At 37.9% G+C, this 26,234-nt stretch overlaps 1 protein-coding gene across 1 annotated transcript in view; it reads right to left on the bottom strand.

Annotated features, from left to right (window-relative positions):
• The window catches only part of LOC137262038 (rho family-interacting cell polarization regulator 2-like), a gene marked incomplete at its 5' end in the record, with an annotated part of 81,138 nt that overhangs the window by 41,084 nt on the left and 13,820 nt on the right, over positions 1-26,234 (bottom strand). The window contains one exon of the mRNA XM_067799830.1: positions 12,106-12,162. Coding sequence (XP_067655931.1) covers positions 12,106-12,162 — 57 coding nt within the window. The remainder of the gene's footprint in view (positions 1-12,105; positions 12,163-26,234) is intronic.

The raw sequence follows: 26,234 nt of genomic DNA, 5'->3' as shown, positions 1-26,234 counted from the left end.
GTACTTTAGTGCAGTGTTAAGGAATGGGAGTTCAGGTTAACCTTAGTAACTCACTAAATGAGTGAGTTGGGTTTTAATGCCACTGTCAGCAACATTACACAAATATCACGTACTGACTGATTATTAAGTTTCAACACAAGGAGTAACCAGTCATTGATGTCAATGATAATTAATTTTGAACAAAGTAATCATAAATGGCATGATACAACTTGAATGAAGACCCCCCAAAATATAACCCTTACACAGAAGAAAGTATTAATTTTTCACAGAAAGTATCTCAAGATAAAAAAATTCTCAAAGGCTGAGGTGTGACATTATCACCCAGCTGAAATAAGCATGAAAAAACCATGGTATACCATGGTATACCATGGTAGACCATGGTTCACAGACCATGGTTTCCATGGTCTAGCACGGCTTACCACATCCGGTAAATGGCACCACAGTTTACCATGGTAAAATAAGACCATGGTCTACCATGGTCAACCATGGCAGAATTAGACCATGGTAAGCCATGGTCTACCATGGTAGCAAGACCATGGTGGCGGTAAATGGCACCACAGTTTACCATGGTAAAATAAGACCATGGTCTACCATGGTCAACCATGGCAGGATTAGACCATGGTAAGCCATGGTCTACCATGGTAGCAAGACCATGGTGGCGGTAAATGGCACCACAGTTTACCATGGTGAAATAAAACCGTGGTCTACCATGGTAAAAAGTGACTATGGTGTATTATGGTAAACCATGGTAAAAGAAAAACCATGGCATACCATGGTCTACCATGGTAAACCAGAATAAAATAAGACCATGGTGGACCATGGTCATCCATGGCAAAAAAAGACCATGGTTAACCATGGTCTACCATGGTAACAAAACATCATGGTGGTAGTAAATGGCACCACAGTTTACCATGGTTAAGTAAAACCATGGTCTACCATTGCAGAAAGAGACCATGGTGTACCATGGTTTGCCATGGTAAAAGGAGACCACGGTGTACCATTTATTACTACTGAAAAAAATGAGACCATAGTAAGTACAGCATGTTCGTTAGATTGCACAACAGTTTACCATCAGAATAACCTTTGGCTATTGAGACCATGTTGAAAACCAACCATATCACACCACAACCTACATAGAAAATTGATATAGCACAAACACCATGGCATAGAAATCAATTAGAATATCAAATATTAAAGAATTAACATAAAAAAGACCCATGCACTGAAAACAAACTGTTTACATTACGAAGACAAAGTTTATTACGAACATTGCCTCAGATTTAAATGAAAGACAATTTGACGATAGCTGTTGGAAAGCTCACAGGGATTGTGGGATATCCTGTGCAGCTAGAATTATAAATCCAGTTACACTGCTGAGGAAAAATGGTATGTGGACATGTTCATCTTTTTTCAGAAGACATTATTATTTATTATTTTAAAACAGAAATGGGATGTCCTTCAGTCTGTATCCAGGAAAATGAACTCTTTCGGGACAACATTTCATGCAGTAATATACAATTTCAGAAATCCCATTAGACTATTTGATTTAAAAGTAGACACAATGAGAGTCACGACCAACACAGAATTTACAGGCGTGCCCCAAATCATCTACCTGGAAGTTGTACAGGGGGCATCACAATTTCTCTCAGACGAGACAGGATTATACACACATGTTGGAAGAACCTTCACGAAGAGCTGTGGGGACATCACAGAAGATACCCACATTGCTTCAGGGATAGTACGTGAGTGAGTGACTGACTGAGTTTAGTTTTGCTCCACTTTTAGCAATGCTCCAGCAATAGCACGGCGACAGACACCAGAAAGGGGCTACACACACTGTACCCAGGAGAGGAATCGAATCTAAGTCTTCAGTTTGAAGAGCAAATGGCTCTGGAACATAACTTAATCTTCAGTGTTTCAACATTAGTACCATTTCTTCAGAACTGTCCAGTGGAAATCTGAAAAACACACAAACAACATTTAATAACAGTGTTTCCCCATTTCAAAGGTTCTTAAGCAAATATTGAAATTGTGTTGTTTAATTGTATATTTATAACTGCTGAAAAAATGTTAAGTATTTTCCCATACTTCGGATATTTTTTCACCTGAGTATTATACTAAATCATGTTATTTAAAAACATTTCTATACATTAATGACTTTGAATCACTTTCTTTTAATGTGAAGAGTGTATATCAGTAGCAAAACATGCAATAGAAGTCAAAACACAAAACTGGCTTCCAAATCACTTGTCTACATTCATAACCAAATACAATATTCTGAAATGATGCATAAAATTTCATAATACTTATAATAATCAGCACTATCATAATATTGATAAAAACGTATCTCAAAGTATTTGAACCTATTTCCACGTTAAATGAATGGCAAAATGTACTGACACATTCAGTATTGGTTTACAAACAGCAGTTATCACAAAGCTGAATACAAATATATACGATAGAAAGAAAATGGAATGTCCATAAACGTGCCTATAGCAATTACCTCCCTTTTATGATCATTTGAGTGTATTTTATTGTGTGTGTAATCTGAGAACAAACGGAATCTTTCAGGCTGACCTTACAGGCACCGTGAACTTTGACACCTTGTGCTACACAATTTTTTAAGTCATAACGGTTTTTAAAGTACCGTTAGATACTGATCGTGTCTTAACATAAATGAACGGAACATATTACATAAAACCTCAAATTAACGTTCATCACACATTATTCCTTCCGTTTGAGAGATATTCACTGAGAATGTACGACATAAACACTTCATACATTGCTATATATGTTATTGTTACATTGTCTTACGTCATTCTAATCAAAGAGTGTTGCTTACCCCTTTACCTATGTTCGTATGCGAACCTTAAGGTACTCAAAACAATTTAAATATCGGGGCACTCAAAACGATTTCAATATTGCTGTTGTTTACTTACCGCTCGTGCTCATCTCCATTGGAAATCAACCTGAGACGTATCCATCGGCATAAATCTAGTCTATTCCTTCTTCACATATCCAACATTGGATTATCCTCCAAATCCGTGAATCGCTAATACGTTAGGTTATTCTTCGCTTAGATCGTTGTCTGTTGGCAAAAGTTGTGTTTGGCGCCTCTCGCTCGCTTTGCGCGCTCACACAGGTCTACGTGACACACAGCACTAGCAGCAATGGCATCGTGCCGCGAAGAGATCGTCCACATTCGGCTTGTCCCGGAATGGTGCGAGTTTGAAGTGGAAACGTATTTTTTAAGAAAAAAATTAAAGCCAACACGTTTTCATAGATATATACACATATATCTACTACGACCAGGAATATAATCGAAACTGCATATGTAATAAATAAGCTGTACGGTTAGCGCTCATGAAGTCGCAATAGATTACGGAAGAACGAAGGGCGTGGCCGTGTTTGGCGCGAAAATCGGAGCCATGTACCGCGCGTTCGTGTTACTTCACAAGAGTGGATAATTTCTAATCTTACGATGTAATAATGGCTAGAATTACAGTATTTCGGCATAAACATCGAAATTTGAATAAATATTTATGTCGTATTATTTTCAACGGTGGGAATTGCGAAAACTTGATGTTCTGTGTGCACACGTCCCTTGACCGATTTGATCGATCTGTGGAAGGACAGTTTATGTACATATCCCCGCCCATAAATTTAATGTCATTAGTCAAAATTGACCTAATTTCTTAATGGTCGTATTTGCACGTGGTGAACAGAATGTGACAGTGAAATGTGTTCAAAAGTGGAGAGCACTGATTTTTTTTTCAACGGGTAGATCGACGTACGTGTTTGGAAAGCTGTAAAAAAACATCGATATCAAAATTCTTTTCAACATTTCTTTCTGTTTATAGTACCAAGTGAATTGTTTGTTGTTTTTACTGTTTTATGTTTTTGCTTCACCATAAACAATGCGAAAGACGTACTTATAAGTATCTGCTCACTTGCGATCGAGAAAATCACGGAAGAAATTCAATGAAAAGAGACGAATTTGACAGCGTACTTCAAAGTTTTACTTTATGGATAGACTAACAACTAGTCTCTGAAATGAACATATTTTACTTAAAAAAGTTCATATTGAAAATACTATAGTATAATACTATAATAATATAATTAAATAGAGCGCTGAGACTTTCTTCATTCGCAGAAGCTAAGGGAATCTACAATCTGAGAACAAACTGAATCTTTCCTTACAGGCACCGTGAACTTTGACACCTTGTGCTACACAATTTTTTAAGTCATAACGGTTTTTAACGGACTTTCTTCATTTGCAGCCTGAAGTTAAGGGAATCTACAATCCATATTTTCTAGACTTACATGGGTATTCTTGGATATATTTGCGTCAGGGCCTGTACTTTATGGATTAAATATCACTATTCAGGGCAATTAGAAAACCTCTACAGTATCAACTAGTTGCGTAGCTATTAACAAAAGGTGAGTTTTTCTTTGAACTGTCTATATTGCTGAGACATTGTTTAGCTTTTCTGTCGTACAATGTTTGTTGTGTTTATTTTAAAACAAGAAGAAAAAGGCACCCACACACAAAAACTAGTATTAGAGAGAGACGAGATTTACACAGTTTAATGGACAACTTTAACAAAGGGATTGGGAGAAATAAACCATGCCTATTATATTTTCAGATGAACACAGGGTTATTTTTGTTTTGCTTTTCCAGAGTATAAGACGTCAGTTGTTTGTTTGTGTATCTCTGCAGCAAATATTAGTAAAATCAGTGAATAGTTCCGCTTATGATTATTTTTATGACATCGTGTTCTATTTTTTTTATTATATCACATTACATTTTAACACTCACTGAGGTGTTAAGATTTAGTTGTTTAATGCACACAAATGTAAGAACAAGGACCTACAAGATTTGTTATTCATAAATGAAACACAGAGTCATGAAACCATCAGGTTTCCCCTTTTAAATTTTTTATTTATCACAGTTTAAAATGTAAAATTTTTCTGTGATGACCATGGTCTACCATGGACTTTCATGAAATGACCATGGTCAACCACTGCTTTGAACGAAAACACCATGTTTTACCATGGTTTTGTCTAGGATGACCATGGTCTGCCATGGCAAAAGGACAATGACCATGGTCTACCATGGTTTCTGGTGATCATGAGTTGTGATGACCATGGTCTACCATGGTAAAATGGAAAAGACCATGGTCTACCATGGTTACTGGTGACCATGGTCTATAATGACCATGGTCTGCCATGATGACCATGGTAGACCATGGTCTACCATGGTCTAGAAATGTTGGTGACCACGGTTTAGCACGGTAAACCATGGTAATACCATGGTTTACTGTGGTAAGCCGTGGTTGACCATGGTCAACCATGGTGCCATTTCAGCTGGGCCAGTGAGTTTTGGCATCTGCTTCTAAATCTGATCTAACTGGAGTATAGAATATTCATTCTTCAACTACAGAGAGAATTTCTCCTTCCAGTAACTTGACACCAGAACCTATGTCAAGATTGAGGAAACTGACATTTCTTTTAATCAAAAAATGTTTAACAGCTTGTGAAGAATGAGCCATGAAATAAAATTCTTCAAAGTGTCAAGAGAACGGCACCAGAAAGAATACAAGCACCTATACTCTTTTCTTTGTCGGGAAGGACTGAGTTCACAGGGTAACAACGTGCTTATCAGTTGACAAAGATGACAGTTTTTCATTCGTGACAAACATTAGCCCATTTGCCATTGTGAGGCTTCACTAGACGTTACTTACATACTCATTATCAAACATTTGGAAACTCTCATCCCACTTGTCCAGTACACTAGAGTGGGCCATGTTTGCTGGATAGAATAACATTTTGTATAAGCTGAACCACTGTCAACAAATTTGTTTAAAACAAACACAACTTTTAGCATCTCTTGCTGCTCACACGGAATATGTGTTTGCAGATTGGATTAAGTCCGCCCTGGCTAAATGGTGATGACGTAGAGCACATGATTCCGTTGTTAATCCCTGGATAACTGTGATAATCTTATGTGTCCCAGTGTGCATGACTATGTTGTGTCATCAGTGTGTCATCAGTGTTTTCAGTGTGTCATATTCCTCATAAAGAATATTTCCAGTCATTGCGATAATTATTTCTTAAATCTGAACACATGAAATAATGTTGGTTTTGCCAGAAAAAAAATATTACATATAATATTGTGTTCAAATTTTGCATGAAAATCAGTGAGAATAAATGGGGTTGGTAGCAGCATAACATTTGAAGTTAACATTTATAATTTTTCATATTGGGGTTTCTGTAGCAGGAAAATAGTACAAAAGCCATTATGACCCCTGTTCATGTTCAGTATGATCATCTACGTGTGCGGTATTCAGAGACAGAATGTCCGTGTTTGAACAAGGTTGTTAAAATATTCATAACAGTATGTACTCCATTAATTGATGTTATTACTTGCCCGTTGAAGATACTGCAGTGTAATATTTTTACGGCAATATTGCACTAGTATAATACCACTTGACATATGCGTCAAAATGGTTCAAAGTTGTGACATCACAATGCTAATGCCGATGTTGCAATTTTACTTGACCTTGCTTGACTCATGGACAGCTGAGAGTCCTCACACTGTAGGGAATTTTGCGGCAGTTTCTGTCAATTTATGTTGGTGAGTAATAAACAGAATACTAAACTCGCTTCCGTGAAATATCATTTTTATTAAACTCGTTAAAGACTTAGCATCAAACTCTCTTTCGCATGTTTGATACCAAATCATTAACTCGTTTAATAACAATGGTATTACACAGAAGGTCATTTAGTATCCTCTATATATTAGATGGAATGACCACCTTTCAGTAACATTGGTTTTATCCACAGCTTCACACATTGTACCCATATGGGGAATCAAACCTTTGTCTTAAGCATAACCACACGGATACTCAACCACCTCAAGTAAAGAATTTAGTTTGCTGGTTTGTTTGCTGGATTATAACTAGGTGTTGTATGTTATTCAACATGGATAACAGAGGTCACATAAACCTCTCTACATAGATCCAATCACAACAAATTATACATCTGGGATGACATAACCACTGCACCTTCAAACCTTATCAACATATAATATTCTTATATTTCTTAATGTTATACACACTGGATGATGACCTAAGTAATATTTCAGGTTTTCCACAATCTCCACTACACCTAAACCCAGGGATTTGTCAAGACCTGCTCTCACGTTGATATTAGTAACAAGTATGCACAAATTTCAAAACCTGAATTATTTTTTTTTTTTTTAGATCCCAATTCATGCTAACAAAATAGGCAAATGAACTGGAATTGATTTGCGTATCACCAATAAACAGATCAAAAGAGAATACTCAAAGCTTCCACAAAATACAAAGCTCAATCTCAGTCATGCACAAAATACTGAGCTTTCTCCCAGTTTCACAGCAAAGATGAATACTTAGTTTTTAAAGTGGGCAATTTTGGAATTAGATGAATCAGTAAAACAAATTGTGACTTTGCATGTTACTACAAAAAAAAGATAAATTTATATAATGTACATTTGTCTGTTCTCCTTTTCACATCCTCACTAATTAACCTTTCCCAGAAACCTTACACCTAGAGTAATTCTTCCATCCTTAACTGGCTGACCTTACGCTAATATCCCTCCTTGCCCTTTTAAAAGTAAATGACACGACTTCAGAATAATCTATTAATTAAAGCGAGTCTAACCTTACCTGAATACAGAACAACTTTCTTCTTTGGAAAGGTCACACCAGATTTACGAAATGACATTTGTCGCACTCTCAAAATCTGCACATTGCTTGGGCCCTTGTAATGGCCAAGCCTTCTTCTCCCTCGTTCCAGCAACATTGTACAATTCTCTTTAAACCTCACAAGCAATCTCAAAATATGAAGCACCAAGTTTCCAAACAAGTCCAAACAATAATCCAATGTCAGCTGTCCACAACTGGTTATTCCATAAGGATCAGTATGATACAGATATTATCACATCCCAACCTCCCTGCTTCAGCTGTGAGGGATTTGTGGCTGGACAATCAATGTGTTAACAGTTAGGTGCGACTCATACCAGCCAACAATGCCACAAATTTCCACCAATGCCAGTCAAGCCTGGCCCAACCACAAATCAAGGCCTGTACCTATATAAGTGTGGGATTGGGTGACCAGCAAATATTGACTCCCTTGAAGACGTAGATATTTCTGGTGTATAGGGTATGAGTCGGAAATAAAGAAAGATGATTATTTCTACTTTACATCCCATCGGATGTTTAGCAAGAATAATCAGTAGTCACTTACAAACAAAGAGCATCAACAAAAACAAAGAAAATCGATGCAGGGTTGTGACATCCGTTGTTTCTGTCACAGACTTGTTGACGGAATCACTTTACCCAGCATCCCCTTTTCCTGGTTCCACACATTTCTTGAATAACCCCCACGTTGAGGAATGGACCAGTCTCAACATATATTGTCTGATGACTTCAGTGTATCAACAGCAACAAACAGCGTCCATTTCTCAAACAGAAAATCACGAGATTCTACTGGAGGGCGTTTCTTGTGCATATTGGAACATGACGTCAAAGTCTTTTTAATAGGAAACACGTTTTCCTCAAGAGTTACTCATACAGTCTAGATATAAAGAAAGCACCTAAGCAGAATGTCTGACACCAACTTGGTATGACAGAATCCAAATCTGTAACCTATGAATTTAACATCCTGAAAAAAACCCAGGGATTTACAAATGATTGCGATGACAGTAGTGAAGTGAGGTTGTTTCTCATTACAGATGACGCCCACCATAAAAAATGGAAAGATCATAAATATATGAAACCAAATGAAATAACCATGTGTCTTCAAATTTATTTTCCCACACATACAAACAAGGATTTTTACTAAAAATAACGGTATGCCAAGCACATGTGTATGGCTAAAGTACTTTTACTCTGCAGACATATTTCACTAAAAAGTGGGAGAATGAATCACACCAAGTTTGGAAATGCATACAGACATAAATCCCACCCAGAACCCCAGCAAGGTAACTAACTTACGTTATGATTATTTTCCTGAATATATCATCATGACAGTAACGTCTATGATCATCCACAAAGAGAGAAATATTCCATATCTTTCAACTGATTAGATATGCACAAGAATGTCTTCAAACAAAACAATTCCAGCTTCTACAAACCAACTCTCATCAAATGTCTGTTTTCCTATTAAAATGTCATGTATCGGACAGCCATGAGATTTGGCTTCAGTTTATTGCATACAATGAGTGAGATAGAGAGATGTTCTACCTGGGGCACAGTTAAATCATTCATCATGCCAACATAAATGTCCAATCACGATTCTCGTTAAGTAAACCTGAACACTAGGGAAAATAATTAAATAATGTACCAGCAAAGTACAGTTCATGACTACATGGGGAAAGCAATGTGTTTGAAGGAGATGTTACACTAAAACCAATAAATTTTGGGATAACATGCCCGTGTGTCATCTGAAGTGTGATTCCACCATGGGAGAGACTAAGAGTACACTATTCCTCTACTGTTTCAATTGATTAGATCACAAAATTGATGCATCATCACCGTTTATTGTAAAATGATCACTTAAATTTACAAAATGAAGTAATATCGACCACAAAATACAAAAATCATATGTGGATACGACAAATTTTCATTTAGAGTAAAATAATCTGGGATTCAGTTTTACTTTCATGCTTAATTTGCATCCAGCAACATTCCAAATATTTTATGACAGCCTTCAAATAAACATGTCTGGACCAGACAATCCAGTGACTGATATCACGAATAGTGATTCCCTGGTTTCAGGATCCACTAACACCTTTTGAGTCAAGACACCAGTCAAACCACCTCATCAATTTGGATGTTAATTAGACTTGCATGGACATGTGTGCATGACCTATTCCATCCACAACTGCCCAATGGGTTACTGGGGTAGTCTAGTGGTTAAAGCATTCACTTGTTATGCTGAAAACCCAGGTTCGATTCCCTACCTGGGTACACTGTGTGATGCCCATTTCTGATGTCCACTGTCATGATATTGTTGGAATATTGCCTAAAGCGTCCATAAACTAAATTCACTCATTCACAAAACTGTCCAGGGGGAAAGTGATCTCTAAGGTTACTTGACAATGAATTATGCACTTTCAGCCTTGAAAATCCAGTTCTGACAAATGTAACAAAAACTTTAAAACTTACAACACAAATGCACATGCCATTATTGTGACCTTCTGACATTGTTATATGACAATGTGAACATTGTGTCTGATAAACTGTATCCACAATCAGCATGAACTTTAACTATTAGTTTAGGAGTGAGTTTTGTATGTGGAATGACTGTAACAAATGTCACATGACAATATCAGACATCTAAAAGCGTGTAGTCTGTTCTAAATGATCCATGTGATCAAGAACATACCAAGTGGATTATCTCCAGGTAATGGAAATTACAACACATGAAATCAGACCCTCTCTTAACAAACTAACGGCCCTGTAACTCTACATCACTATTATCAGATGCATCAGTTATAACACATGCATTCCCTTCCCATTAAATACCAAGGCATACAAGAACTTATAAGTTTTCTCAGGCAGAAGAATTAGCTGGTCTGAGAACAGATGAAGATTTCTCAGAAACCCATGGTTGTGGGTTTGGATTACACTAACAACTAGTCTCTATAATGAATATATTTTACTGAAAACGTTCTCAGTTAAAAAAAAAATAATGAAATGTATCCCTGAGACTTTCATTTACCTAAAGCTAAGGAAATCTAGACTGGCCACATTTTCCACACTTGTGTTGGCTTTGATATATTTGGTTCAGGGTCTGGATTCCAGTTTTCCCTGGTACATTGTCTCATGTCTGAGCCACAAATATCAGCTCATGAATGAAGTGTTTCCTTATGATAATAACAAAGTGCAATTACTGAATATTTTTATGTTCTGATTTTTGTGTTTGTCACATACTGTCAACAAGTTGCATGGGAGACTGTTTTCATTTTTGCAAAAATGTTTATTATTTCTCATTTTAACCATATGTTATAACTTATTTTAAACAGACATGTACATAAAGTTACTAAATAAATTATAGTGTCTCTTTACTTAGCCTTATTGGCTGGGCGAATGAATATCTTGCTGCTGTTTTATTTCATGTAATCATTCAAGAGATCCTTTTAATAAACTATGCCTGTCATACATTCCCTTTGGTGCCAAAAGCTGAGTTCATAATGACTCATATGTTTACTCACAACTTCACACAAAGTTATACAAAAAGAGGCTTTCAAGTTTGTAGATACGAAAATGTTTTCAACATAAACTGTAATATTAATTATCTGCTGCCACAATAAAACAGTAAGTATTTAATGAGTGTCTAAATCCACTCTGCTGACACTGGAAGCAGCCATGGCGTGAATGAATGAACTCACTGTAAGTATTACAAAGTTGTCTTCCCTTGTCACCCACAGTCAGGCTATTTACTGTAGTCAGGATACAACAAATACCCAGAAACATGGTGGACATATGCACAATTGTTCTCCAGCAGTATCAAACAGACAGAATGGGAAGTAGCAGATTTGCAGAAGTTTATCATCAATACCGAGCAAAATAATAAGTTGATCAAAACAATAGAACAGCAGCCCATGTGTACCTTGTATAGTGATGATGTGGTATACCCCTTTGCCCTCCATAACCTCACTCTCAATAACAAGAAAATCATTTAACCTCCACGTGTGTATACATGTGTGTGTGTGAGAGAGAGAGAGGGTAAAGAGAGAGAAGAAAGAAAGGAAAGGGAAAGAGAAAGAAGGGAAGAGAGATAGAGGAAAGCGGAGAGGAAAGGAGAAGGGGAGAGAGAAAGACAGAGAGAGCGAGGAAGAATGCACACACATGCATTTTTATGTTGACCCCAAATTCTACAAACATATCAAGATATAACAAATAGATCATCTTGTCTTTCTCACCCTGATTTTAGTAACATAAGATATCCCATCAAATTGCTGTGAAGATTGAGAAAGCCAAGAAGTGCATACAATGTTTCATTTTTCTCTCAAAATGGTACCATAACCCATTCAAAATTTCACAAATCGTAACTCACTTTTCTTGAAGCGTCCATCTCTGGAGTGGTCCAGGTACCCATGCTTTTGTATGAAACCTGAAAATAAGAGAAAATCGTTGAGACTTACGTCCCAGATCCACAGTATTGCACACAGACAGTGAGACAAGATCAACACTAGGCGAACACCAGGAAGACACTCACGGCTGACCTGAAGTTCCTGATAGTGATACTTTCCAAGTACATATTTCCTTATTAACCATTACATGCACCCTGTATCACACAGTCAGTGTATAACGACAAACACCACAGCATTCAGCCTACTGTAAAACATATCCTGTAACACCAGTGTTACATAACTCACCAATATCATTCAACAAGTTAATTTCAAGGAGATTTGTCTGAGAAAGTGATTACAGAACAATCACGACCAGTAGAGACAAAATTAATTGTCAACTACCAGTTGTACACAATAGCTGCTCTTCACCGAGTTCACAACATGAACATCTACAGCTACAGGTCAAGGGGTCATATACTATTATTTACATGTCAGTATACATAAAATAAGTTCATATGTTAAAAGTTTACAATTTCAACATCAGTACAATGAAGTCTCTGGAATAAACATTGTTGAAATAATCATCTTCCCAACTTTTTCTGAACTACACGTGTGTTTATCATTGTTTAAGTATAGTAATAAATTAGATGAAGAGATTTTGATATGTCCCTTCTTGTGGAACTAGCGTTATCTGTTGATATCATTATATATCTAAAGCTATGCAAGTCTAAAGTTTTCCACAGCTACCAGAAATATGCATTTGATGTATGTTAGTCATGACTTACCCTGTCCATAAGAACAACACCTCATGTTCAAAACATTATGGTATTCACAATGTTACGTAAAAACTACCATATAGCCATCGTGTCTGGTTATCTTGCACTGTTTCCTGTGTCTGACATGAAATTTGGTTTTACGCTACTTAAGAAATTGTCCAGTCCAAATGTCATAGTGAGTGAGTCTAGTTTTACGCAATATCACCGCAGAAGACACCAGAAATGGGCTTCACACATTGTGAAGGGGAATCGAGCCTGGGTCTTCCGTCTAACAATTGAACACTTTAGCAACATTTCAGCAATATCACAGCGGGAATACCAAAAACAGGCTTCAGATATTGTAGCCATGTAGCGAATTGAACCTGTTTTTTTGGCATGATGAGCAAACACTATTAAACCACTTAGGCTACCCCAGTGTCCCAAAACTTGAGTGAGGGAGCTGAATTCCATGGCCTGGATCACTGAGCTTAATGATGGAGGAAAGCCTGAAATGATGCATGTCCAGATTTTCTCTACTCCCTGATTATAGCGATGTGCTTATGACCTTGCTAACACGTACTGATTGTATCACATCCCTGATACAACCACACAACATATGCCAGGTAAAGCAGGACCATATCATACCCCTGACAGAACATCTATGAGGCTTTAAGTCACATGCTGGTATTTCCTACCCGCTTAGATATAAAGATTAGAAATACTCAAACAGGAAGCTCACAGCTCTGATATCCAAGAGCAACTTCCTCATACTTGGACGGGGCAAGGTAGTCGGAGCTACCAAAGTAAAACACCTCTCTCATGTCGTTGGGTTCACTGCACAGTACGGCTCACACTCAACATCCACTTGTTGCAGTTTGTATGTTCCCCAGCTCAGCACAACTGATGTCTTCTTCCTCACAACATAAACAATTGACTGGTAGAGAATTCCAAATATCTTCACACTACTTTGAAGGAGATACAGTAATGTGGATTAATCCTTCTCCAGAATTATAAGGTAATCAAAATTCATATTTCCAAATTCAAACACGTATCCAGTCAGTGTTTTGTTACAATGTTTCCTTCATGTCAGCTGATACTGGCCTTGCTAATGAAAAACAGAAGTCAACAATTCAAGGTGGTCATTTTCAGTGTTTCCAACTGAATTCTCGAGTTCCCCAAGCACAAACAGCTGCTGAGAATACTTCCACCTCTTGATTCATTAAACAGTTGCTTCTTACCACCAATAGCCACCATCCACCATAAAGCTGTCAGTGTCGGCTTAACCAAGACACAATTAATCCAGATATAATGAATTCAGCTGATCTCAATCCAAGTAAGGCTTATAGCATCAGTACACCTTAGTGAAAACCATGACCACAAGTGCTATTCCTTAACCTTCTTGCTATGGCTAATAAAGCAACCGTTGGAATCACTTTCAACCTTAACTTAACGAGTCAGGGGAAAAGCTCCTGTACAGGTGGTTTAGCACACAGAGTTAGCATGCACCGCATGCCTCCAGAGCTATTAACCCCTTCTTAGCATGCCCGTAACACATTCACCAGACTAATGAAAAAACAAGGAGACAGCAGACACCCCTGTCATAACCCCAACCCTAGCCACAGACTCGCCAAGGCCAGTTGGTGGGAGTGAGGCCACACAAAAATCTGTTGCTGTTTAACAAGTTTTCAACCTCACTGATGACCTTTTCTGCGAGATGGTTTGAGGCAATGCTCACATACTTAGACTCTGACCAAAACAAGTATCAGCCATATTAGTAAAATATTATGTTGGACATACTAAACTATCGATGGTTTCATGAATAAGGGAGAAAGCAGGCATTTCATAGAGCAAAAAGAACATCCCTATCAAATGTTTCAGCATAACCTTCCCATTCAAACTGTAACAGGACAGATAAAAATGATATCCGCGAGTGAAGCTTCTTTGACTTATCTTGACTTGGCAGTTACTGTAGGGAGAAGCACAAGGTGATGCTGGTCACAAACGTTCTCCACTTGGTGAAATGAATTAGGAATGATATGTGAGTGATGTTCTACGTTGCTCTTAGCAATATTCCAGTAATACCACAAGAAATGGGCTTCACATACCACTGTGGGAACTGAACCTGTGCTTTTGACATGACTAGTGAACACTTTAACCACTCAGCTCCCCTCATCTCCAATGATAACCTGAAAACACACCTAGACTGAATCAGTCTTCAAGAATGGCATGCCCAAGTGAAGCAAGTCTATGGGCGGATCCAAGAATATTCAAAAGGGAAAGGGGTGGGTGTCAGGGGTTTTGAACCCACAGAATTCCTTGTTGGTTCTGCCAAGGAATTTGGTCTTTAGTCATTTTCAAAAGGGGTGGTTTCAAATCCACACCAAAATGTAAAGCATGTTCAGTATGATTTAAGCTGTTGAGAAACAAGACAAATTTCGCATTATCTTTTCACGAACTTATTCAGATGTAGTTTCAACCTATGATCAGTAACAGAAAAGCCAATAGGTCCTCACATAATGACCTGTTTATGTGTGTGAGTGATGACCTTGAAACAAATATGCATGTGGAATGGCCTTAATGACCAGCATTTTGGTGATGGTCAGTTCTGTCAGCCTGTCTGTAATTGCTGAGACAATATTTGTGTTTGAGTCATGTGGAATCTCTCCTCTCCTCAGCATAACCATTAGTGTCAAGCCGGGCATCACAAAACTGTGACCTGAGGCCACAGTGGCTTGGTAGATCATGAACAGAATACATAAGTAAGTTGCAATACTACTTTAACACTTAACGACCTATTTCCACCTCTTTTGAGAGGTTAAACAAAAAGGACTCTAACAAAACTACCACAAAGTACAAATACATTAAAAACTATTCCTAATATTGAAGCTTTAAAACAAGAAAATCAAAATATTTTTCAGTAATAACATATATTGGTCTATCTGTCAGAAAGATGCAATGGAGACCTTAAAACTGACCAGTACATCAGCTTTCCATTCTCCAACAGAGAAATTACATGCATATCCATGTCACATATACCATCAAACTAAAACTTGTATTTTTTCAAACTTTAAGTATGGTATTGTGACACTCTTAACAATATTCCAGCAATTATCACAGCAGGGGACACCAGAAAACTCTCTCCTCGTCCTGTATAACATACTAATACATCCTGTTACATGTAATAGCTATTGACCCCCTTGACTTCAAGTGACCTTTCATGCCAAGCACAATTACAATGCCATGAAAAGAATCAACATGGAGTGAGTCTATCCAAAAAATGTTTGAAAAAAAATATAAAAAAATGCAAAAATACTTTTCAAGTAGTGAGAGGCATCGTCTGTCGTCACTATAAAATCAGGTCCAGAACTGTCACAAAAAAGTTAAGAAATACCCACCACTATCCTCTGAAAGGATAATCTGAGAACCTACCCACCAGTGTTTCTTCAGAGGAAACCTTCAGCAAATGTGCAGAAAAAAACCCATTCCAAAACACAAACCCCCCTTATTTATTTGAAAGTAAGTGTCTAATTCATCGAGGACAAAGAAATGTTTCAACAAGCGAACAAAACATTTCATTTCATTTGCAATCACACCTTCTACTGTAGCTACTGTGAAAAATTCAACAAGTTCTACACCTTCTCAGGGGCTCCCCTACGAGAGTAAAGTGCTTAATACATGTAACAGTGAAGGCTTTGTTTGACATTATCATTCAAAGCATTGGTCACATTCCTTCCCAGGACTTGGATAAAATCTCAAACATATCTTCAAAAAGCTTTTTATCACAGAGATGCAATCTGCAAACATCAAATGTTACAAATATCACAATCTGCTGTGTGTCAAGAGAAATGTTAATGTCATTATTAATATACTTCTATCCAAATCTATTTTCAAGAGTATTGAGTGATCGTATTAAGAATTTAGAATTGTTCAAATAAGAATGGAAGACGGGAATATTTTCTAGTAGGCGAGTGGCATTATGATACTCAGTGATTTTGTCGACCTTTTCCTTACAGTAACTTTCTTCCATATCAATGGCAAATTTTGAAAATAACTGCGCACATGCAACAGATGGAGGCAGACTTAAGGGTATTAACTAACTGCTTAACAATGGTATCACACTCAAAAATTAGAATGTTACATTTATCTTTAAAATTATCATTATTACCGACAATGGATAGTCTAATGATCTAATGGAAAATGGTTAAAGTACAAAGCATCAAAATGTGGAAACATGTTTACTCATACTAGTCCCTGAACTCGTCATTTCTGAACAGTACAAGTGATTCAAAATGATTCAGTACATTGATGTGTGGGTTATAACATATATCGCCTTCCAGTTTGTGGTACTGGTACATGGTCAGGATCCATTACCAATGTTTCCATGTATAATGAGGTAAGTGTGGGAGGTTGCTCATATTCAATAATCACTGGCATGTCTGGCCCAGATCATTTACTCGCTTTTCCACTTATGGTCCCAATACTGCACACTGTTCATGGCAGGTTTTGTATGAGTGCTTGCAGAAATGAAAATATAAAAATGTAGTCCAAATCTTTTGCGCATGAAATTTTTATTACGTTTCCGAATCATTTCAAAATTTTGGTTTTTTATATATGTTGCTGTTTTAAGGTACTTTTTAATATTCGCACATCATAATCTATGCATCCAAAACACCTAAAATATTTGTTTTTTATTTAGTTTTTGGCGTGAAAAACGCAGGTTTCTGTGTTGACGTGAACACTGCTGCTGACTGGGGAACATGAAAAACTAAATATACAATGATCCCACTACAATCAGATTTCAAATGCCACAAGTGGAGATGTATCATACATTGAAACCACATGTAATTGAACATAAACTAGAAATTAATTTTTTACAATTTTTATCAACAGATTGAGCATGAATGATAAAGACTACACTCATAGTTTTTTGCCTCACTTATCTACAATTCAGGGCACTTTTCACAAAGCTATCACAGCACTAGGACTGCCATAATTCCTATACTGTAACAAACTTTCAACAGTCCAAGCGCGGCAGTAGCTTTGTGAAACGGGGCCCTGAATAGCCAAACTGCTATTACTTTAGAATGCTGAGTGAAGAGGATTTCAATCTAACTCCTGGACCAGCTTGAAACTCTACTGAGTTTGATTCACACACAGCTCAGACATGTCCCATGGCTGGGTCAAGGTTTACAATTTGTGTAACTCCATAATCAAACAAAGAATGTTGCTCAGTGGAATGTGATCCACCTCACTGACAAAAAGGTCCCAGATTTACTAGAACCATCAAGTTGACTGTATGAGCGGTGCAGCCACCAGGATGATTCTTCACTGTCATTCACTGGGGGACAGTGTTGTTTTCAGGAATATTACAAATTGAGACAAATTGATATGGTAATTATGTTCCAAGTGTGAATTTGAATCTTTGTTTCAGTGACATTTGACCTATACTAAAAATGTTTGTGTGAGGATAAATGTCTAGTTCTTCATATTCATATAAATGCATATACAAACTTTATAATTTCTGAAAGTTTCAGTTTTCTTTATGTAACACGACCACACGGGAAAACATGGTCTCTATCTTGTCTCATAAAAAATTCAAACTCATACATTTCCAGACATAAGTCTCAGAATCACGTAGGACCTTCAGTGTTGCTGCACCGCACTTTTTATGAAGAGTATCGTCACAGTTTGTATAATGAAACCTCATCCTCAGAAAATCAATCAAATACAACACACAATATCTAAACAGAGACCTTTAGAAATGAAAGATCTTACTTTAAGTTCAACACTGCTACCCTCAAACAATCACAGAACTTGAACACAGTTGGTGAAATATTAGACTAGTACAAAGAAATAATTATTAATAAAACCACAATTCCTAGATTCTCATATAACAAAAAGACACACCTGTTGTAAGGAGAGAATTGTGATATCCATGGACTAATCATTCAGTACAGCCTTGAGTGAAGGCAAGTGAATAATGTATAAGACATGTTAGCACTTGTGGTGATAATCTCAGGGGTGTAATATTACATAACAGAGACATTGTTAATCCCTGTACTTACAGACCACTGACTCATATGAACCCACACATAACGGACCACCAGGTACACAAATCCTCTCAACTTTCATCTTGACTTGATCACTGGGATTTCCAAAATGCATCACCAAACCTTCTTCCTCAAATTTTAAAGCCAATAAACTTAAACACCTGACACCTGACCTCTGACATCACTGGGTAGTTTTCTGGCATTCAAGCTGGTTCAGTTTCCCCAGTAGTACTCCAGTGTCCTCTGTGAATGGTCCCAATGGTTGTACTGCACTATCCCTGAATGTAGGTGTGACCTGGAGGTGGTGCTTCATAATATCTGTCCGGCAATGTGGACATGTGTGCCACACAATGTCCTTCAGGGGTCATGAGGTCGGTCAGACAAGCTCCATACACACTGGGAAGGTATGAATGACTGCACTAACAAGTTCAGATCTGTTCAATTAGGCAGACAATCCCATTATGGTGATGGGCACTTTGGAATGTCGGTGATGAAATTGAAACATTGAGAGAAGTTCTCATTGCAGGTCACTTATGGGTAAAAGTACATGAAACAACGAGACTGTAGATAACCAGCTTCAGACGGAGTAGATAGTAGTCAGGCCCCGATTTCTCGAAACAATTAACTTAAGTCTGAGTTTTGACATAAGTCTGAGATTGTACTCAAGTTTGAGAAAAGGCATTTCTCAGAATGAACTGAAATTGGCACAAAACTCAAACTATAGGAAACAATTTGAATAGATACTTAATTTGTTTGCGTTTTATATGTCAAAAATGCAGTTGAGTTAAAAATTCAGCTGTTTCAAATTGTGAAACTCAATTTGTGTTGAGCAAAAGCTTTAACCACTAGGCTACCCCACCACCCTATACACACAGTAAAGAAGCAAGAGTTTCAACCACTAGGCTACCCCACCACCCTATACACACAGTAGAGTAGCAAGAGTTTTAACCACTAGGCTACCCCACCACCCCATACACACAGTAGAGAAGCTAAGTCCTCAACTTGGATATAAAGGAGGACAGTGATGGTTATAAAGGAGGACAGTGATGGTTAGGTACAAAATATCACAAAGTAGAAAGGCTTTCTGGTGTTCCCGAGGAAGCAACATATATTATCACTACTGGCATGTGTCTGGGTTGTGTAATATAGGCTGTCGGGGCCCAATGGATGATAACACCAGTGAGTAGAAGAATCATAAGATTGTCTAAGTTAGTACGAACTTCTTTCACTCTGAATTACAAGCACAAAGGGAGATGATAGCCATTTAGTGAGTGTTCACAAAACAAGTTGTTGAGGTGGGTTTCAACTTTCATCCCTGAGGGGTAAATCCAATTACCAGCAACAGGTACATGTTGAGCTGTGTGATAGGTACAAGCCCTCCACAATGACCGGTGACAGGTCAACTGGTCAGGTGTCAAGTTGATGGCTCATACCCACTTATAGTTCAGCGTCATTCTGTGATGGGAACCTTATTTCTTGGATATAGTCCAGTCCTGGACATAATGTAAAATGTTCTTCTTTGAACTAAGAATGTATCTAGTTCTATTGCCAGCTGTTTGAAACTATTCATATGTAATTGAATAATCAATTATACTTGTTAATAAGAAAGTCGGTGAGGTGACTTGATGTTTAATGCCGTACTTCAGGATATTTTACTCATATGATGACATGCATGTATGTGTAGATGTGGTTGCTTGTACTAGCCTACTTAAGCTGATTTTTAGTGCTAGCTCACTGAGATACTATGCCACAGATAAGCATAAATACCCTACTCAGACAAATTATACTAATTCCGAGCAGACGAGTCCTTGCTGGACCCATTGATGCCGAGTGCCAGACAGGGACCATAGTTGAATGTCTTTTGGTCTGACGAGGCCGGGGATCAAACCCATGAGCTCCTGCTCTCTGGGGAGGCAGTCTAACTCTGCGAAAGTAAGCGTATGTGGTTAAAATTCAACATACCATCACCTTTCTCATTAAACCATAAAATAAACTGGTTCCATAATTAGCTCTTTCAACTGTCCACAGCTAAACAGGCTAACTCGTATTTATGACTGAATAAACGGAAATACTGTTTGACGACAAAGTAGGCATATGCAGGCAAAATTCATCATACCACAACCATTCTTATTAAACCATTAAATAGATCTCATAATTACACATGTGAAATTATGTCAACCAATAATCAAGACAGAAATAACTTGACCCTTAAAGAAATTGTTTTTCACTAACATTCAACCCAAGCAGGTGGGAAGGTTTACAGTATACCTTTCCACAATAGCCTTTGTAATCCTCTGTCACAAACATCCACACAAACCTACTTATTGCCCAATCACAATCCATGGGGTCTTGTCACATATCTCCTGTTATGTAATTATCTCCCTTTATCCAACCGAGCAGCCACTTTGATTTATATGCTTGTGACCAATAAGACTGGCAGCCTACAGCCTTACATGCACATATCACAGCTGAGTAGATTAGAACCATGCTGTCTGACACTGTCATATTACATCGACAAATATTCCTTGAATGTCCATGAAGAAGGTGACACATACCTTTTCATTCACAATTATTGTTTGACATTTTCTACTTAATCCTTTACCACACTCTAGCTGGATCAAATCAAACATTCCTCTTCCCGCCAGAATTACCTAAACACTGGTCTTCATAAGCTTATCTGTAAATACTCAGGTAGGTGTGAATCCAGGTTGGTGATATGACAGATTAGGGCTGTGGTAATGTATTTGTACTTGATACAATGTTGGATGTAAATGGATGTGTTAACAGGAATGCTGGACAATACAGGATTCCACCCATCAGTCAAGTGATTGAGTAGATCTTTTCATACCTATCAACAGCAAGACTGACCTGGAAATATTTGAGGTGGTGAGTGTGTTCGGCATAATGCCGCTTGTTCTAGCAATATCACAACTGGGGACACCAGAAATAGGCTTCATACATTGTACCCATGAGGGGAATCAAACCCAAGCCTTCAGTATGATGAGCAAACACATTAACCACTGGGCTACCCACCACCCATAGAAATATTTGAGGGTTTTTTGTTTGCACTCTGCAATATTCCACTTGTATATGACGGTAGTCTGTCAATAATCAAGTTTGGACCACACAATCCAGTGACTGACATCATGAGCATCGATTTACACATCAACCTAGTAATTAGATGCCTCGCATGACAATCATGGTTGCTGAGGTCCACTTCTAACCTGATGTACACATTAATGATGCAGAAAAATATATTGTCAGCAATGCAGCTGAGAATGATGAAAAAGCTGTCAAAAAGTATGACACTTGCACAGATCAGGTTTAGCATCCCATAGCATCCCATCACCCCACATCATCGTGAGAGTCAAGGATGACAACAACATAGTATCCCATCAACCCACATCATCAACAGAGTCAAGGATGATAACAACACAACATCCAATCACCTCAAAGATGACAACAACATAGCATTCAAATCAACTCGCATCGTCAACAGAGTCAAGGATGATAACACCCCCTCAAGATCCATTAGACTTTCTTATCGCCGCATATTCTGTGATTATAAAGACTCTGCTGCTGGGTATACTGGGCTTAATAGTTACAGGTATATCAACAGCCTGATCTTTGCAATGATGCTTGATTTCAGAATGATAGCATAGATATCTTAGCTGTATTCTACTATTCGGAAAGCCATCCTGAAAATATCTTAGTACAGTTTCTCAAAGGTTTTGTGTGGTCCATTTGTGATGTCCAGACTCTCATGTGACCTAGCTGCATAACAATGTTTGGGAAAATACAAGGTAATGTGAAAGACAGTGATGGAATGCATTTAAAACCAAATCTGTGTTTGAAACTAAGCCTTTACTACTAAATACAACAGACTAAAGATACAAAAGGATACATGGCATTATGAACACCAGTGCACCCCTAAAGCAACTGAGCTTAAAAATTCATAAAACAAACGAAACTTTCAAAGGAAACTGCCCTTATACCTCAACATCTCCACAGGGACACATTAATTCCAGAAGGACTAAAACAGCATTGACACACTGTACTTCCAACAATACAGAACCACAAGTGCCCAAAGACTAAGAGTAGAGTAAACACTAAACGTGTATTGGTTTACAACTCTACTATCAACAAAGAGAAGTCATGCGTTACGATGACATCAAATCAGGTAAAGTCGATCAATTCCAGTCTTCCCAGCAGTCAATTATTTAATACAAACCAACGATTAATTTCCCCAGAGGATTTCCTATTTCACGCTTACTGGATGACACTCATGGTTGGGGTTTATTTAGCCCTCAACAGCAACACATCTACTTCAGTGAGTGAGTGAGTGAACTAGGTTTAATGCTGCTTTTAGCAGTGTTCTAGTTACATCAAAGCTACGTGACTTAATGTGTGAGAAAAGCCTAAGTAACATCTCAGGAGTTAAACTGCCAAACACTGCCTTCCATCCAAGGACTGTCCGAGCTTGACGGTGCTTTATAACTTTAACTGATAGTGACCTGAGCACTACGCACAGGACCACTCTCCGCCACAAGTCTCAAGTGACTTTTGTGAAATTCACATGCATCAGTATTGAACTGACAAACACAGAAACATAATCAGGAAAACCAGGTCTCAAACATTCAATCATAGGTTCCTGGAGTGCAAAAGGGAGATAACCCCACACAGCAAATTGTGGTGTCATAGATGATTTGTCCACTAGTTCGTCCCCGCATGCTACTAAAAATATGGTGAATATGGGTATCTCTGCAAAACATATTGGAATAGTCTTTTTGGGGTATATGGTACGAATTGATTTGTTTTGTCATTTCACAAGCCCATTTCACATGATTTGTATATGAACATGACAACACATTTGGCCACAGCATACTTTTAAGGATCCATTAGAATTCAAAAAGGAAATACAGGCAATTGGATAAATGTGGAAACTTGGGTTTTCTCAAACAGTGTGTGATAAATTAACTTCAGGATACTTGAATAACTTCTCTACCAAACCTTGACATCAAACACAGCAACCCTTTATTGTGTAATGCACAAGATAACTAATTCATTAAATGACTACCTCATACCTCCTGAGCAACTACATGTGAAGGATGTGTGAAGCCCATTTCTGTAGTTCACCACAGTCATATTGAAGGAATATTGCTAAAAGTGACACAAAACTAAAAATAACTCACTCACTACATACAATAATGTGTGGAATTTGAGCCAGCTTGAACACATGGACTCAAACCAAGACCATCAATGTAGTTGGTGAACACCTGCACCTCTTGGTTAATTAAGTAGTAGATGTACTACTTAATACATGATACGATCAAGTCAGGGAGAGTTAGTGAGAGAGTAAAAGCCCTAAAGAAGCCCTAAAGAAGCCCTAAAGTAATGGATCAACACTGATTACGCTGAAATATCAAAAGGTTAGTCATTAGAGCAGATACTAGCTATCAGGTTCTAAAATTAGTCATATCTAGGTCACACTGATCAGAGGAAGTGTGACACTTCTGTCACACAAATCATTAAGTTATGGTGCACTATATTAGGAAATAAGCATGTACAATTTTCAAATAAGGAAACGATAAACTACCTACCTCATCACAAGCTGGTTCAACATTCAAGATGTTACACATGAATTATACAGGCAGTATATTTGTTATAAATATTATTTGGGAGTTATACATGATATCAGCCAGGAGTTATACATGATATCAACCAGTACTATACCAATTAATCAGCAGAGTATAACTCTTGGTACATAGTTGAGATCATGAACTGACAACACAACTAAAGTACAGTGATGGCACCGATGTATTCCTGGCACATTTACGTTGTTGAGATGTATACTGTAGGGAACATTCTGCTGGTAACACTTGACCTTTGTCCTACCATAGTTCACGTAATGTCATCACCCTCCATTACTGTTTACCGAAACCCTTCCTACTGTAGTTCAACCTACTGTCCTAACTAATCTAGTGGTTTACCATACTTCACGTAATCTAGCTGCCTGGGCCATACTCTATCAAGTTGCCTACTGTACTTCACCTTATCTAATGCCTACAGTACTTCACATAATCTAGTTACCTACTGTACCTCATTGAATCTAGTTGATTACTGTATTTCAGTGAATCTAGCTGCCTACCATACTTCACCTCATATAGTTGCCTACTGTACTTCACATATCTACTTGCTTACCATACTTCACATAATCTAGTTACCTACTGTATTCTACCTATATTAGTTGCCTACCGTACTCTTCCTAATATAGCTGCCTACCATACTTCACCTAATCTAGTTGCCTACCACTCTCTACCTAATCTACTTGCCTTCAGTACTTCACATAATCTAGCTGTCTACCACAGTCTAGCTATTCTACCATACTTCACCCAATCTAGCTGTCTACCACACTCTAGCTATTCTACCATACTTCACCCAATCTAGCTGTCTACCACACTCTAGCTATTCTACCATACTTCACCTAATCTAGCTGCCTACCACGCTCTAGCTATTCTACCATACTTCACCTAATATAACTGTCTACCACACTCTAGCTATCCAACCATACTTCACCTAATCTAGCTGTCTACCACACTCTAGCTATTCTATCATACTTCACCTAATCTAGCTGCCTACCACGCTCTAGCTGTTTTACCATACTTCACCTAATCTAGCTGTCTACCACACTCTAGCTATTCTACCATACTTCACCTAATATAGCTGTCTACCACGCTCTAGCTATCCAACCATACTTCACCTAATCTAGCTGTCTACCACACTCTAGCTGTTTTACCATACTTCACCTAATCTAGCTGTCTACCACACTCTAGCTATTCTACCATACTTCACCCAATCTAGCTGCCTACCACGTTCTAGCTATTCTACCATACTTCACCTAATATAGCTGTCTACCACACTCTAGCTATCCAACCATACTTCACCTAATCTAGCTGTCTACCACACTCTACCTATTCTACCATACTTCACCTAATCTAGCTGCCTACCACACTAGCTGTTTTACCATACTTCACCTAATCTAGCTGTCTACCACACTCTAGCTATTCTACCATACTTCACCTAATCTAGTTGTCTACCACACTCTAGCTATTCTACCATACTTCACCTAATCTAGCTGTCTACCACACTCTAGCTATTCTACCATACTTCACCTAATCTAGCTGCCTACCACACTCTAGCTATTCTACCATACTTCACCTAACCTAGCTGCCTACCACGCTCTAGCTATTCTACCATACTTCACCTAATCTAGCTGCCTACCACACTCTAGCTATTCTACCATACTTC

Source organism: Haliotis asinina, chromosome 14 (genome assembly GCF_037392515.1).
Source record: "Haliotis asinina isolate JCU_RB_2024 chromosome 14, JCU_Hal_asi_v2, whole genome shotgun sequence".
NCBI lineage: Eukaryota > Metazoa > Mollusca > Gastropoda > Lepetellida > Haliotidae > Haliotis > Haliotis asinina.
Note: the sequence above shows the minus strand (reverse complement) of the source record. Positions and strands in the feature narration are given on the sequence as shown.